Source organism: Corylus avellana, chromosome 11, assembly GCF_965113065.1.
Source record: "Corylus avellana chromosome 11, dhCorAvel1.hap1.2, whole genome shotgun sequence".
Classification (NCBI taxonomy): Eukaryota; Viridiplantae; Streptophyta; class Magnoliopsida; order Fagales; family Betulaceae; genus Corylus; species Corylus avellana.
The window spans coordinates 15,798,960-15,815,937 of record NC_142500.1 but is presented as its reverse complement, the minus strand read 5'-3'; the positions used below and the strand labels follow the sequence as shown (position 1 = coordinate 15,815,937).

Below are 16,978 nucleotides of genomic sequence, written 5' to 3'. Positions count from 1 at the left end.
AAATAGTTAAAAGATGGTTGAAGAAAAATGAATTCTATCATTGCTCTTTTAATCTTGGCTTGCCTATAGACGTTAGTTGATCCAACGGAAAATTGTAGCTCGATTTGATTAGAGGGAGAATTTTATTAGTTTAGTTTCGGAGAATGTATGTGATTGCCTTCGAAAATAGAGCTTTTAAAGTTAGGAAATGTTTTTATTTTTTTATTTTTTTTAAGTTTAAGTTTTAAGTTTTCCTCAAAAATGAATTTTGGCCTTTTTTTTAGGACAAAAAAGTTAAAAAGTTTTATTTTATTTTATTTTTATCAAACATTGCTTTTTGCTTGACATAATTTTTTATGTACTAAAAGTACTTTTTAAATTTTTTTTAACCCAATCCTTAATAAGCTCGTAGTAAAATGCTTCCTGTATTAAAAATTATAAAGATGCTTTTATATATATATATATATATATATATATATATATATATATTAAATGTCATGATAGTTAAATTGTCTTTCAAATATGTTGTTATTTTATTACGTTAGATTTGGTGCACTAACAAAAAGTTTGTTAAAGTTAGGTTTCCTTTCACTTCGAAAAATATACAACATTTAAAATTGTTTTCACCTTTATAGATTTTAAATTAAAACACTTTTTCAAACTAAATACAAAACAACACCCACATACTACATTAATAAACATACATGTACTTATCTTGTACTACTTACCCTAAATAGTTTAACAAGGTCTATAACGCATGTGGATGCACGCATGCATTTGCCTAATAACGAGTAGTTGCGTAGGCCATGGTATTTGTCCGATCCGTAGCAATAAGTGGATCAGAATTCATTGCAATTCTCTGTCCAACGAGAATGAGGCAAGGAAATCTCAAACTCCCTATGAGAGAGGGCTCTCTGCTCAAACAACAGAGAGCTCCATCAAGTATGAATTATTCGTATTAATTGAATGAATTATAAAGATATTTACGGATGCTGAGTAGGGTTGACAATTTAACCCGTAAACACGACATGTAGTTTTATGGTTAGGGTCAGAGACGGAGTCAGACTTGCAAATGGGCAGGGCCATGGCTAAAAAATTAAGCTGGTAAGGGCCAATTACCAAAAAAAAAAAAAAATTAAATTATCTTAGAAAATTTTTTTTCTTGTCATTTGGGGGGGGGGGGGGGGGGGGGGAATGGCCCCTACCAATCCCCCATTCCTCCGTCCCTATTTAGAGTTTAGGTTAAACGAGTTTAGGTCATAAATGAATCAACACGTTTATAAACATTTAATAAATGTTTCACACGGGTCAACCCGCTGGTTTGGTAGTTGACCTGTTTATATAATTTTTATTTTATTTTTTTTAAGTAAACTTTAAGTTTAACGTGGCAATTTAACCCGCGAACTCGGCACGACCACGCCGCATAGTTTTAGGATTATGGTTTAGATTAAAGGAGTTCGGGTCATAAACGGGTCAACTCGCTTATGAACAGTTTAATAAATGTCGTATTCGAGTTGACATAAACAAGTTAGCAGGTTAACCGGGTTAACATGAGTCTTAGAATAGCTCCCTATTAAAAAATTTTAATGAGCTCCAATTATAATTTAACTAATTATTTTAATGAATAGTCGTTACACCCATTCCTAACATTAAGTGTTGTTAGAAAAATAAAACATGCCAGAGCCGAAATATTATGGTTGAAACAAATTTTAAGAATGCAAAAATACACCAAGTACCTCCGTACCACTAAAATAGGTAAGATTTGCAAGGCGAAATTAAATTTAGAAACTTTAAAGTACTACTGCTTTTCATTTATTTAACATTCTTTGTATATCTACATCTTCTCACAAACAAGCCAAGCATTTTACAAATCTGGAAAACAAAAACAAAACAAAACAAAAAAAACCCTTTTGACAGAACAAATTTTTCTTATGAATTGCTGTTATGGCATGTCTCTGCAGGTTTTCCGGCAGAATCTTCAGGTGGAAAATGTCCGGGATGGACCTTTTTACTCTGCCCAACAACCGCTGCAGCGCCACCTGCCTTCCTCACTTCCTCCTCCACCTTGCTCTCTCCCCTCCCGGCCGCTCTCTTGGCCGCCTCCTCCTCCATTCTCTTCATTTTCTCCTTCTGCCGTTTCTGCATAACGTAAACCTGAGCACAGCTCGCACCAATGGACGCCATGAAATGAATGAACGGGAAAACAGAGCTCAAACTATGAAACTATGGATTCGTGGGATTATTATGGAGGCTCCAATGGGGGGGAATTTATAGCGTGGATGTGAGCTCACAAATGAAATCTTTTTTTTTTTTTTGATATTATATTATTTAACCGACATTATCCAATTGTTATAAGATGCATGTTTAGAACACAGAAAGAAGAAATAGTGGTGGGCGGACCATTGACGAGGAAGTGGATGATGCATAAAAAAAAAAAATTAAGGTGGCTACTTTTCGGTGGCATAAACCATTTGTTCCCCAAAATGTGCCACGTCACTCTCTTCTAATTGGTGGGATTGAGAATGGAAGGTGCATAGGTGGACATTAAAACGGGGTTAGGTTACCTACTAAGCCTTGTTTAAGAGACCTTTAACGAAGAAAAATATTAGGGATCAATAAATTTTTCATATTTTATTTATATTTTTTTACAAATTCAATAGATCAATCATTAAATTTGTGGGATCCACATAAGTTCACAAATTTAATGGTTGATTTGTAAGATAAGATGAGCCAAATATGGATAAAATATTGACCCATAGCATTTCTTCTTTACAAAATAGGGCTTACGAGTTAAGGTCATAACGTCCACATATGGGAGGGAAATGGGTCGACTCAACCCGATGGTGATATTAATTTCAATAGAGTTTAAAATTACAATAATTAAGGTTGCGTAAAATAAGAGTGTTATTAAAGCTAATACAACTTTTTTATTATAAGTTACTTTTAAACTGAGGTGGCAAGTTACGTGTCACTTACCATATAAGTCATTAATCAATTAAATTTGATTGTACTTGACATGGTAGTGTCACATAAACTATCGCATCAATTTTTTTAACAAAGATCGATCAAAAATTGACTGAGACTGCCACATTAATATCATATAATAAAATTATAATTTTTAACATTACTCGTTAAAAAGAAGCGTGTTCATCCCACACTTGTCATATATATCAAGTTGGTGATTAAATAAAATGGAAAACCCTATTCGGTTCCATATAATTGGGAAATTCATACAGCAAATCCACATACAAAGTAATGAGCACACAAGTTGGTATCAGTTGCATCAATTCTAAAGTTTGATAATGACATGAAGCAATATAATGCAAAATTATATTATTATTAATATAATTTATGTTACATCTAAAGATTTGTGTTACTTTTGCCTTATTGGAGATATTCCATTTGATTTTGATGGTTTATTGGGAGGCAAGAAAGCAAATCAGTAAAGTGTCCTCAAGATATATATATAAACATGCGTATCTCTCAATTTGACCCTAGAATTGTCTATTCCTCTTATTTTTCAAATTATTTTAGCAAAAAAAAAAAAAAAAAAAAGCCTTTGAATCACGTGGGCAAAATCTCAAATTGCTAATAAAGAAAGTGACACGTTGGTTTATTAACTACTTAAAGTGTTTTTTTTTTTTTTTTTTGGATTATGTTTCATGGACCTCGTCTACTTCTTCAAACTACTTCACAAAAAAAAAACCTAACATAGTTTTTTTCTCTATAATTTTTTTTTTTTTGTCATTTGGTCTTGTTCCTTAAGGTTTTTTTTTTTTTTCATTTAAAAAAAAAATGGTTATTTGCTCCAAGATTTCTCGATGTTTGTGAAGATGGATTGTTTTCTTGGGCATTTTGCGAAAATCAGCCCAATAGTGGTAGCCGAAATCTTTCTATTCTCTCAAGCCTTGTCTATAATTGCAGATCTAATCCAGGGCTTGGCAGTTGTAAACACGGCCCAAACTGCAGCATATTTTTGCCCTCCTCTCACTCTCTCTCTCACCCATAACCGGGGTCGGGTAGTCCTCTTATGTCACTTGAAAATAGAGTTGTAATACCCTTCTTCTCATTTCTCTACACAAATTTCTTTGCACGCCGGTAAGTGGCTTTTAAAATTATTATTGAATTAAAATTCAATAAAGATCTATTTTGTATTCAATAGTGGTTTTAACAGTCACGTATGGGTGTGATAAATTGGTGTAAGAAAATGGGAGCAAATGTAGCATTATTTTTCCAAAAATAATGTGTCTTTTTTAAATTATCATTGAGCTTGTGACTGCTCACTATTGAATTTTGAAAAAATAGTAATTTTAAAAGTTACCTCATTTTTTAAATGATACAAGAGAGACTTCTAGTATTACTCAATGGGATAAAGACCAATTTCGTTTATTAATTTTTTTATTTTTTATTTTTTTTAAATTATAAATTTGATATAAAAGTGCAAGTAATTTTAATATTTTGCAGAGTTAAATGCAAAATTGGTCATTGTGGTTAGCCTAAATTATAAATCACTCCATGTGGTATAAAAAATAATGTATAGTTCCTCAAGGTATGCCAAAATAACAGTTTACTTTATTAAATCAATTCATCTAAAGTAAATTAACAAAATCTGTCATTTTGCCACGTCGAACCCAATAAAAACGCGGCACGTGTTATTATTAATTTTTTACTTAAAAAAATGACAATTAGGATTTTTCACATCATTTTACGACCCCACCTAAGATTACACATCAGCCCTCACTTCACATCATACTGCTACAGTAAATTAACCTAATCTCTTATATCCATAAAATTTTACCTTGTGCGTAACCCTCCCCCATCTTCATCTTCCTTGGCCGCTTCACAAAATGCGACTGTCAAATTCTCGCAAATTGCTCCCAAATCGTGGCGAGGAAGATGAAAATGAGTGAGGATTATGCATGGAGTAAAATTTTGGAGATAGAAAAGATTATGTTAATTTACTGTAATAGTATGACGTGACAAATTAGCAGATTCAATTAAGTTAACGGATTATTGATTTTAGGGAGTAAATTGTTATTTTGGCTTACTCTAAGGACTTATAAATTATTTTTTATACCAGATGGAGTGATTTGTAATTTAGGCCAACTACATGGACTTACAAATTATTTGTTATACCACAGAGAGTGATTTGTAATTTAGATCAAACACAAGATCAATTTTACATTTATCCATATTTTGTATTTAAATTAATAGAAAATAATTAAATTATCAAAAAAAGCTAATTCGGACAAGCAACATGCATTTTTTTTTTTTAATTAAAAGGGTGGGAATGGGTGACCAGTGTAATTTTTCCCATTGGGCATTACCATCGAGGTCCCCACCCGCTGTGGAATGTCCGGTTTGAGCCATAGCTACTGCCGGGGGAGGCGAGTCCGTCATCACAACCTCACCAAGGTGCAAGCCGATAAAGCCCCTTCAAAGTAGCATCTAGTTCACGCATCTACTACAGCAAACAAATTCGAACACGTAACCACTAGGATGAAAGGAATTCCATTACCAACTCGACGGTAGCCATGCATGTTTTAAACTCCTTGAATGCATACAAGAAATTTACATCCCCGGAGACATTCAATTCTACTAGAAGAGTAGGTATTAATTTTTCTCTTCACTTCGTCAATGAAGAAGAAAAGGATTGATTCCATCAACGATCCACCAATCGCGTAGCTAGAAGCAAAATAAGGGTAGAATTAGACGTCAACATCAAATGAATTTACCGTAGGATGGAATTGCTCATACGGCAACGGCAAGGATGAAAATAAATTCCACGACCTTGAATCGGACTCCATACTAATTTGAAAAATAATTCGATCGGACGGTAGAGGGAGAGAGAGACCATTGTCGTCAATAAAGCAGCCGACCACAAACAAATTCTTCCGTATGACGTATAAACAGGAAAAGAAACAAAAGGAGTCAGCTCAGCCGGCCCACCACGTGGACGTATATACAAATCACGTGACAAAACTGATCAGATTGACATGATGTTCCGAATATTACGTCAATGGGAAGAAGCTAAATTTCGCGTACCATTCACTTACACTTTTCCGTACCCCAAGTGGATGACCAAATATAGATGGACCTAACATTTGCCGATAAGACTAACAATTTTTTTTATTTTTTATTTTTTTTATTATATTCCAATATGAAAAACGAGAAAGAAGAAATTACAACATTCAAAAATTCAAAAAAAAAACATAAAAAAAAGTGAGTAACTAAAACCAAAGCCTTCAAACAATTAGAAATCAGTGCTAAAAACAAGTAATAAAGTAGCCGATGAAAATGAGTCAAATAAATGATTTAGCTAAAAAAAAAACAAAAGGGTGGGCTATAAAGGGGGCGCTTGGACATCACATGGAACAGCGGCGGCCGGTAGAGGGAAGCTAGAGGGCAGGAAAATATGGTGGATGGGTGCATTAAGGGCTAGGATTGACATAGACACGTAGATTAGCTATGAAAGAAATTGATCTAAGAACCAAGTCAGTTCCAACAAGCAGCAAGGTGGAGGAGGCGAGATGCTTCGATAGGGGGTGGAAGATCAACCAAAAAAAAAAAAAAAAAGCATGACAAAATAGCAAACAAGAGGAAGAAAGGAGGGGGAGGAGGAATGAGGGATGATATCCCTCTTCCTCCAGAGTAGCCACACAAGGCGGTAGAGAAACCCTACCCAAAAAATAAATAAATAAAACCCTAAAGCTAAGAGCATCTACCTTTAAAAAACGAAAGGTCAGCTAGCTAGCTAGTTGTACTTGAAAGTACAATTTTTAATACCGTTAAGAGTTATTATTGCCAATTAGGGGTGTAAAGACAGTTACGGTTAGTTGTTAATAAATTTTACTAACCGCAACAGTAACTGCCTAGCAGTTATCTATTAACCGCCGGTTAACAATTAGTAAAACATGTAACCGCCCGCTATAACCGCTTTTACAAAATTGGGCTTTCTAGGCTTCTTTTAGTGTTTTTTTTTTTGGCTTTCTCAAGATAAACATATAACCAATTTTCAATTTTGACCTTTTTTTTTAAAAAAAAAAAAATTATTTATTTATCACTATAGCATTTTTTACCCTCATTTGTTTTTTGGTGTCCTCCATCTATTAAAGTGTTATTAGATAGGTGATTTATGCATTGCATTAAGAAACATGTTGCCTCAAATTATACTAAAAAACATGAATTTACGCATATTTGTATAATTAAACTAAGAAAATCCTATCATGGCATGTAAAATCCAAACATGACACGTACAACTGTACAAACAACAATTCAAAAAATAAAAATCCTTACATATTGTATAAGAGAGACAGAAAGCCTTACAGGGATAGAGTAGCAACAGAGAGAGAACAGAGACAGCGAATGACGACAGCCCGACAGAGATGGTGAGTGGCGGCAACGAGCAGTAATAGAGACAGTGAGCAGCGACAGAGACCTGCGAGGAGAGACAGTCCCTACGAGCGGCGACAGCCACAGGAGAGGAGAGACAGTGCCGAGAGTGAGAGGGAGGGAGACACAGTGACAAGTGAGAGTGAGAGGGAGACGGAGGCAGGTAGCACAGAGAGAGTGTTAGGACGTAGGGTTAGATGAAATCAAGAAAATGATGAATATATACCCCTTGGTTTAACATAAAACAATTGGTTTAAAAAATTACTAAGAAACTTAGAGAAAATAGTTTAAAAAAAAAATAATAATAATACGATTAACTTGATATTATACAATTGAGATTATACAAATCAATTGAAAGTAGAAAATAGAATTAAATACAACTGGATATTATACAATTGAAAATAGAAAATAGTTAAATAGTTGATACTATACAAATCACATTATCATTGTACATAAATAATATGATTAACTTGAATAAAATATTTGAATTGCCATTGAATCATATGATTAAGAATTGATCTTATACATTTATATTATTCAATATGCATAATTGTATATATATATATATATAATGTATAATTATAATCTATAACATATATGCATTTATAAATTTATAACATACATTGGAACTAAGTTTTTAGATACTTAATTGTTATATTAATATGAACTTGCATACTTATGACTTATGTCATATTATATATGTATAAATCAACCATCAATCCAAATTCTTTTATTATGTGGTGCCGGGAGATGAACTATTCCATGAACCCACACTCAAACATCAATAGCCAAAAAAGAGCACTAGCATAGGATAAGCCATGCACATAACTTTTTTTTAGCCAAAAAAATTGCCAAGATCCCATAAAAACCACAGCCTTTTAGGCTCTCCAAAGTACAATATTTTTTGGATTTGGTAAACAGTACTTCCTTTCCAAATGCAGAGAGTAATTGCATCAAAGACATATTGTAATTCTCTCGTCCCTTTTTTTCTTTTTCTCTCTCTGTGACGTGGGCACCACATTGGTGCAGGTACACTGATACTTTGCGGTGTGGTATGAATTATTAGTGAGGTAAAATTAGGGCGAGCTACATTATTATTCTTTACAATTTTTAAAAAATAGTATAGATTTTTAAATTATACAATTTTGATATTTTTTAGGCATTAAAACGCTTGAAAATTTTTATTTATAAAAAATGTGGTATGTTATAGTTGAGAATTGAGTATATTTTTATTAGATTCTTGCTTTATATGTTGTAAAAAAACTTTGAATTAAAAATTATATTTTACTTTTATAAAGAAGAAGCTTTTCTACAAAAATAAAGAAAAAGCCTTTTGGGAGTAAAACATTAACAAACACACCTAATTGTCTAATAAAAAAGATAAGTACTAAGGAGCCAAACAAATGACTCTAGAAAAATTTTCAAACTGACGTGGTAAGCGTTTTTAAATTTAAAAAAATGCAATTCCCTTTCCCTTGTCTACCACGTCAGTTTTAAAATTTTTTTGAGTTCATTTGTTTAACTTTCTAGCACTTCCAATAAAAAATAGCATAAATAACTTTTTTTTTTTTAATTAAAATTTGGCTAAAACTTTCGCTGATACAATAAATAAAAGTAAAATGTATCAAAAATAGAATACGGTCCTCTCCATTTTATAATCAAGATTATAATTTGTTACATTTAACTGTGTATATTATGCAACGTCATTTAAATTTTTTAAAATAATTTGACTATACATTCATCATCAACCCTTATATCAAAAGTCTCTATTATAAAAATAAAAAACATATATAAAAAGTTTCATGAATACCGACCCATTAGTCCAATAAAAATAGAATGAAAATTAAGCATTTTTTAAAATTAGAAAAACGCTACGATTTCTCTTGGTATTTAACTCATTCCATGCGGATATTGGTTTTTTTTTTTTAAAAAAAAAAATTCTAATTTTTTAGAAAACATATTATCCAGTCAAATAAAAAATAAAAATTCTAATTAAATGAGTAGTTGTAATTGGAGGGGATCCTGATCCCTATTCTATTCCCCCAAAAAGAAGTTATAACCACTGACGCAAGCGACAAGCAATTGCTATATAATTGGTGTCATTATATGTTCTCCGAGCACCCAATTGCACTTTCATCTACAGCAGACATGTCAGCTGTCTCTGAATTCTTCTCCCACCTCAAAACTTTGTCCATAGTCTTCTTTACTCTCCTTCTCCTTGAAATCATCATTCTTATCCGCTCCGTCACCGGATTGAGCCCCAAGCCCGACAAACGCCAAATCACCACCACCCAATACCTCAAAGTCATCGAAGAGAGAAACCCCACCACTCGCTACACCAGGAGATTGGCGACGGAGCCGGCCGAATGCCGGGTGTGTTTATCGGAATTCGAAGAGGGCGAAAAGATTAGGGATTTGCAATGTAAGCACACATTCCATAAGGATTGTCTGGACAGGTGGCTCCAACAGGGCTGGGCCACGTGTCCGCTCTGCCGGACGAAGGTTTTGCCGGACGATGTTGTCGATAATTATCACCGGATGCAAAATCAGGTGGAGTACGATGGGAGTGACGAGGAGGTAATTTTCTTGTTGTCTGCTTTACATGGGTATAGTTCGCATAGATTTTTCTGAGGTTGTCTCTCTCAGTCTCAGAGATGAGAGGTCCTGAGTTTTTTGTACATGTTTTTGTGTTTTTACCTTAAAAAGGAAAAATAATAATAATAATAATATTAGAAGTTTGGTATAGCTTTGCCATTGATGATGTCTCTGTATACATGAGTATTTACTGAGATGAATTCCCCAGTTTACTTCTCCTTAATTAAGCTTAATTAGGTGAATTTTCTTGGTGAGAAAAGCTTGATTTTTGTTAAATTTTTGCATTGGGTTGATATGAAGGTAAATATCTCAAATTGGGGAACGTGGTAAAATTGTAATTAACCTGCCCATCGATTGGGGAGGGCCTCAACTCAGCCACAAGGTAGATGTAGTAGCGTTGGTGATCTGGATTGGCGAAGAACATTCGCTCAGTAAATTTATTTTATATTTTCGTTAAAAAAAATTATATATATATATTTTTTATTTTATTTACTCACTTCTGCAACTATTCACTTCCACAGTTTTATTTAAATATTATTTTTAAAAAATATTTTATTATTATTTCTTTGAGATGAAAGATAATATTAAAGATTTATTATTATTATTATTATTATTTTTCTTCACATATTTGGTGAGCAACATATTTATTTATAATAATTTTTTTTTATTAATAATAATTTGCGGACTGGAATGCTCCGATGGTGCCAAAAGATTCATAGGGGGATCATTTATAGAAAGGTTGGTAGAGTAGGTGGAGAATTTGATGGGATGGTTGCAAAACTTGGTACCGGAATTCCCTTTAGATTTTGGTGGCTAAACAAACTTTTGCACCAATGGCAGGTGGTTCATAAAAGCCTATTATGGGAGTTGCTTATTTTGCAGGCCACTTTATTTATTTATTTTGTGACGATTTCTACCGGGCAAGGGCTGTTAAGAGTGGTTTACCGGATGAAATGCTACCAAATATCGTATGGTTTAAGTTATAAAGAGAATTAACAGAAGCTCTAACTTCACAAAACATTTATTCCTTATTTGGTAATTTGGTTTGACATTTCTTCTACTTGCGTGTGCGACCCGGTGAAGGTTTGTTTTAGACTTTGGTTGCCACAACGATGCTAATTAAAAGAAAGGTGTTACATCAATATGAAATCATAGATTGTTATGTTCTGACTTTGTGATTAAAATCATGCTTCCTTCTTTATCCATGTATTATATAAATATGGGAAAATTCAGAAAGCAAAGATACTCATACTTTGTGTTATAAAGTTAAATTTTTCTCCAGATACAATGGAGCCCTTTCTATTCCAATCAGAGGCAAAGAAATAATATATTTTCAAATTTTAAAAATCAAATAAGGATATAAAGAGAATTGTATTATCATAGATTAATCAATTATCTTTTAAAATAGATCATATAATTTCAAATTTCGAAATTAAACTATTGTTTTCGAATTTTAAAAATAAACTGTTGTTTCTGAATTTCGAAATTAAACTGCTATAAACTAATAATCCAACTGGCACTTAAATATGATCGTTAGAGTAAATAATTATCTTAATTAGTTAATCTCAATCATGGTTTAGATCAAACCATTAAATCGAACGATCTTGACCATCTAAAAATGGATGTCATGATCAGATCGTTTCGAGCATCGTGCGCCATCAAGGCACCACTAGGGCCCTATAGCCCATGCCACGCGCTGCGCGTGTGGGTCCGGTTCTTCGCACCGTACTATAACATGCACTAGGGTGTACCCTAGCCTAACTCATTTAATAGCAAAATATTTCAACAAATCAACCCTTTAATAGAAAAATACACAGTTGAAGAGCTTCATGGGATACATGCTTGTGAGTCATGCTAACGTCCTCTTTTGTCTACGGTAGAATTCTTCTTTCATAACAAAATGTCATTTCATATTAGTTAATCACAGTAAATCACTTCTTGTTTCACCTTAAGCAACACCATATTTGCTTCATGTACTTGTCATTATTTTCAGCAGAGTAATGTTGCTCTCTACACCCATTTCAGATTAATTTATGTTGTATGTTTTAAGTGATTTTTTTTTTAATAGCTGATATAAATTTATATTCAGAGTGCATTTGGATCCGTGATTTGATTTTGCAGTCTAAACGCCTGTTTTTACACAAAATGACATTCTGAAAACGTAAAAACATTTCAAACCGGTGTGTTTTTTTATAAAAAGACAAATCACAATTTTATCAAATGCACGATTGCATTTTTAAAAATTGTGTTTTCATTAACTGCATTTTGAAATTACTATTTGTTAAACTATTTGTGTTGAAACCACCAAACGGTATACGCAATCCCACTCTCCTTAGAGCATTCTTAAAAGCTTTTCTTTAATTTTTTCTAAATTTAGGAAACAAAATTATTTTTTACTTCCGTATTCAAATACACTCTTAGAATAACTTCTGACGCACTTTAGGCTACCCAATGTTTGGGGAATCTATAAACTATATGCGGCATGTGACTTTTTAGATTTTTTTTTTTTTTTTTAATTTTTAATTTTTTTAAGGAAGATGAGGCTCTAGGGCTCTGGGAGTGCTCTTGCTATCAGCTAATTAATGCTCCACATGCATGCAATTGATTTCAGCAAACTACTCTTCATCAAGGGGTTATTTTTGTAGGGAGGAAGACCATCATATCATTTCTCTTCACTTTCTTTGATGCCACCGCAGGGTTTAAAAAGATATTTATGTGAGTTCCATAAATTCAACCAAAAAGTGGGGCTAATATAATTTACTATTAATTTAGATAATAAATGTGAGAAAATTCTCATATATGATTCATTTGTCAGAACAAATTTTAAAAATGATTCTTTTGTCAAAACAAGTCTAAGACTAGCCATCTCTCATGTTTGCTGCAATTCAAGCAAAAAAATTACTGAGAATTTAAATCAATATAACTTATAGCACGAATTATTGATCCTATTGTCAATTGTCCTCCTTCAAGCTCTACATATCCCAAATTAGGATCAAGATATGCAACAATTATCTTTGGACATCATATGTGAAAGAGTTCACGTGAAATTCACCTGCTCGAGTAGATGGCCAGAAGACTTAACATTTATTTGTACAGATTTTACATAAACTCGATCTCTCAATTCAAACAGACGAATTAGAATGCAACCTTATCTCGGACATTAAACCCCAAAATAATAATATTAGAACTTATTATCCCAAAAAAAAGATTGTCTATTATCATTATAGAGTAAAGGGTAATCATATCATTTTGAAGGTGTAGTCTATATCTAGTGAGTGGCGGTTGAGAGGGTAGATATTACATCTAAGTACTTTCATATTATTAAAGGAGAACGTGAGTTGGACCATCATCAATAAGCCTTGCTCCTCAGGAAAGACATATGGGGGGCCATGGAGAGATGACACCATGATTCAAACGATTAAATCCTTGATGGTAACGACAACGACATGACTTAAAAGCAACATGTCTCTCCCACACACACACACATATACATACACGTTTGTTTGGGCATGTGATAGAAGCAATATACCATTCTAACTACTTTATCTGATGAAGAAGACATAACAGATGAAGAGTCTATTAAGAATTAATGCTAGCTATAGTAGCTAGTTTGTTTAGGATTCTTTTTTCTTATGATTTGGATGTATTAGTTGGATTCGAATTAGAATTGTTTTAGAATTCCACCACTTTGCTTATTTATGGAAGTCTTCATTGAGTAGTACTATCAAACACTCTGTGGCATGTACTAGTTGGATTCGGATTGGAATTGTGTTAGAATTGCTGTACTTTGCTTATTAATGGAAGTCTTCATTGAGGAATAATATTGTTGGGTCGTATTTCGACTGGGTTGGGCCTGGTACGAACCTACCGGCCCATTCCCCACACTCGGTGATTTTTTTTACTATTCAAAGTAAACTCATGTTCAGCAGACTTAAGCTTATATGAATTATATTATCAACACTCGGTTTTCACCGAGCCTGAGGCAGATACCGAGTGTTACCCTCGGGAAATAATAAACATATATGAATAAATATCTTATTTGATGTTCCCCGGTACATTGTTGACACGTGAACCCTCGGTAAAAGTCCACAGTGTTAGATGAACAGGTACAATCCAATGCGTATAAAAGGAGGGTCCCCTTTCACTATTTCGGTAACTTCTTCTTTTTACCCTCAGAACTGAATACTTTGTTTATCTTTTCCCTGATACATAATCTTCAAGTTCATCTTTCTTTTGAACATTTCAACTAACTTAGGCATCGGAGCTTCCACCGGCCGGACAACGCCGGCAGCTTTGATCCCTTTTCCCTTATCCTTCATTTTCAGCTCAACACTTGGTTATCAAATATTGTGCTGGGCCCTTTCCCACGTCATCATTCGGAAAACTGCTTCAACAGTTTGGCGCCATCTGTGGGAACCGATATTTTATTGGTTCTTACTAATCTCATATATTCCAGTATGGTGAACACACCCCCACACGCCAGCACATCCCCACATCTTATCCCAGTCATCCAACCAGATATACCCGGAACCTCACATGATCCAAATCCCCAAACAGCCATTATGGTAGATTTCATGAAACGAATAGCCGAATCTGTTGAGGCCATGAGAAAGCAGAATGAAGAGATCGTCTCTAGGCTGCCTCCTAGAGAAGATTCGCCACAGAAGAAAAGACGCGAAGGGCCCTTTAGGGAACCACCACTATCAGCTCGGCGTCAATCAACCCAACAAGACGCTGGAAGTTCAATACAAGGAAATCCGCATACTGTTCAGACCAAAGCAAACATTCACCAACGAGAGCATACCAATAGTTCACAGCATGGTGGTAGGTCACACCATGGCGAGTCTAGTGATGCCAAGACTCACCGTAGTCATTCCCAGTGTAGCCATTCCCGTCATGCTCGGTCACATCCTGACAAGCCTGCGGAGGCTGCCGTGCATAAAGATGTTAAAGATCTCCAGGAGAAGTTTGAAAAGATGGCTTTCTTAATTGAAAATGGAGAAAATTGGTCTACCACTGAGGACCTGATGCAACATACCAATTTACCTTTTACTGATCGAGTGATGAGGTTTCCAATGCCCAGCAGTTTCAAGGTTCCTCGAATTGGTGAATATGACGGAAGTAGAGATCCTTCCGATCACATGGAAAACTTCCGAGCTCACATCATCCTTCATGAAACTCCTGACGAGATTGCTTGCCGAGCCTTCCCGTTAACTCTAAGGGGAGTTGCCAAAGAATGGTTTGGAAGTCTGAGTCCTAAATCTGTTGATAATTTTGATTATCTTGGGCAGCATTTCTTAGGATAATTTCTTGCCGTTCGAAGGAGAAAGAAGAATCCAGCATATCTATTATCCCTAGTGCAAGGGAAGAACGAGTCCTTAAAGGATTATTTGTTGCGGTTTAATCGGGAGAAGCTGGCAGTGGAGAGTACTGACGAGCAAACCATTCTCCCAGCATTGATGCACGGTATACAGATTGAAGGGCCTCTGATGGCCGAATTGTCCAAAAGACCAAAAACAAGAACTTTGCGATAGTTCAACAGCAAGGCAGAGGAGTTCATTAACCAGGAAGAGACTATCTCAGCGTTGCTGAAATCTAAAGCTGCTGAGAACAAATCTGCTATTGATCCAGGTATGACAAAACCGAGGGCCTATGTTGAGAAGAAAAAGAAGGATCGCCAAAATCCTAAGATCCTGGAAAGAATGGTCGATCTACCTCCTCAGCCAAATCAGCATTAACAATATGTGGGATGGACACCCCTGAATACAACTGTTTATAAGGTGTTCATGGAAGTTAAGAAGGATCCAAGCTTCCGATGGACAGGAAGGATGAAGTCTCCTCCCCAGAACCGTAATGCTCGAAAATTTTGTGAGTATCATAATGATCATGGGCATCAAACCGAGGATTGTATCAGTCTTTGGTTCGAGATTGAAAAATTTCTGAGGAATGGAAAGTTGTTGAATTTCTTAGCTGAAGAAAATAGCAAGGGAAAGAGCTCCTAGGATGGTCAGGGTCAGCATTTGGGATAGAATAATGATCGATCATGCAATCAAAGGCAGAGGCGTGAGGAACCGTGGGTTTCACAGAATCAACAGCAGAGTCCCCAGAACCAAGCTATTATTGGCGAGATTCGTACCATCTCGGGAGGCCTTGTTAGTGGAGGAGAATCAAGCTCGGCGAGGAAGGCTTATGCCAAGCAGGCAAGAATGGAAGAAATTCTAGTACTTGAAAAACCCTCCAAAGTCCAGAAACAAGAACCGAGTATTCTAACCTTTTCGGAGGAAGATGCGAAAGAAGTCTCGATGCCACATGATGATGCGTTGGTAATAACTCTAACGGTGGCTAACCATGCCGTTCACCGAGTGTTGATAGACCATGGAAGCTCGGCTGATATCATTTATTGGACAGTTGTTCAACAATTGGGCATTGGCCAAGAGAAGTTGAAGCCTTTCCTGTCACCATTGATAGGATTTGCAGGTGAGCGTGTCCAACCCATTGGGTTGATTGCTCTTCCAGTCACAGCGGGGACCGCTCCTAGACAATCCACTATCATCGTGAATTTTTTGGTCATCGACCGACCATCAGCTTATAACATGATCATCAGTCGTCCAGCTTTGAATCAATTGAGAGCGGTTACTTCTACCTACCACTTGAAAGTGAAGTTTCCAACCATTGAGGGAGTCGGCGAGGTTACCATACGTCCTTAAAGAAATGCACAAAGTCGGCACTTTTGACTATCGGCAATCTAGGCGATGAGCGGAAGATGCAGTTGAGAAAGGAACCAGCTAAGCCATTAGTTGACGTACCCATAGCTGAAGGAAAGGTTGTCAAGATCGGTTCTCAACTAACTTCAAGGGTTAGAGAAGTCCTTGTTCGGTTTCTCTGGCAAAACCTCGAAGTTTTTGCATGGTCTCTTGAAGACATGCCAGGGATTGATCCCAAGGATATTGTTCATCACTTGAACATTAATCCCGAAATTAAACCAGTAAAACAGAAGCGAAGAAAATTTGCT

At 35.1% G+C, this 16,978-nt stretch overlaps 2 protein-coding genes across 2 annotated transcripts; both read left to right on the top strand.

Annotated features, from left to right (window-relative positions):
• The first annotated feature begins 9,434 nt into the window (after nucleotides 1–9,434).
• On the top strand, nucleotides 9,435–10,118 carry LOC132166423 (uncharacterized). The gene has a single exon (XM_059577228.2). It carries the CDS (start codon nucleotides 9,478–9,480, stop codon nucleotides 10,000–10,002), a length of 525 nt encoding a protein of 174 aa, XP_059433211.1. The 5' UTR covers nucleotides 9,435–9,477; the 3' UTR covers nucleotides 10,003–10,118.
• A 5,634-nt stretch (nucleotides 10,119–15,752) lies between these two features.
• On the top strand, nucleotides 15,753–16,673 carry LOC132165942 (uncharacterized). The gene is made up of 2 exons (XM_059576659.2): nucleotides 15,753–15,919; nucleotides 16,022–16,673. The coding sequence occupies exons 1-2, from the start codon at nucleotides 15,753–15,755 to the stop codon at nucleotides 16,671–16,673; spliced, it is 819 nt and encodes a 272-aa protein (XP_059432642.1).
• The last annotated feature ends 305 nt before the right edge of the window (nucleotides 16,674–16,978 follow it).

Coding starts and splice junctions, on each gene's coding strand:
- LOC132166423 (XM_059577228.2), top strand. CDS start 9,478: ATGTTCTCCGAGCACCCAATTGCACTTTCATCTACAGCAGACATGTCA.
- LOC132165942 (XM_059576659.2), top strand. CDS start 15,753: ATGGAAGTTAAGAAGGATCCAAGCTTCCGATGGACAGGAAGGATGAAG. Junction 15,920..16,021: donor AAATTTCTGAGGAATGGAAA/GTTGTTGAATTT, acceptor ATGCAATCAAAG/GCAGAGGCGTGAGGAACCGT.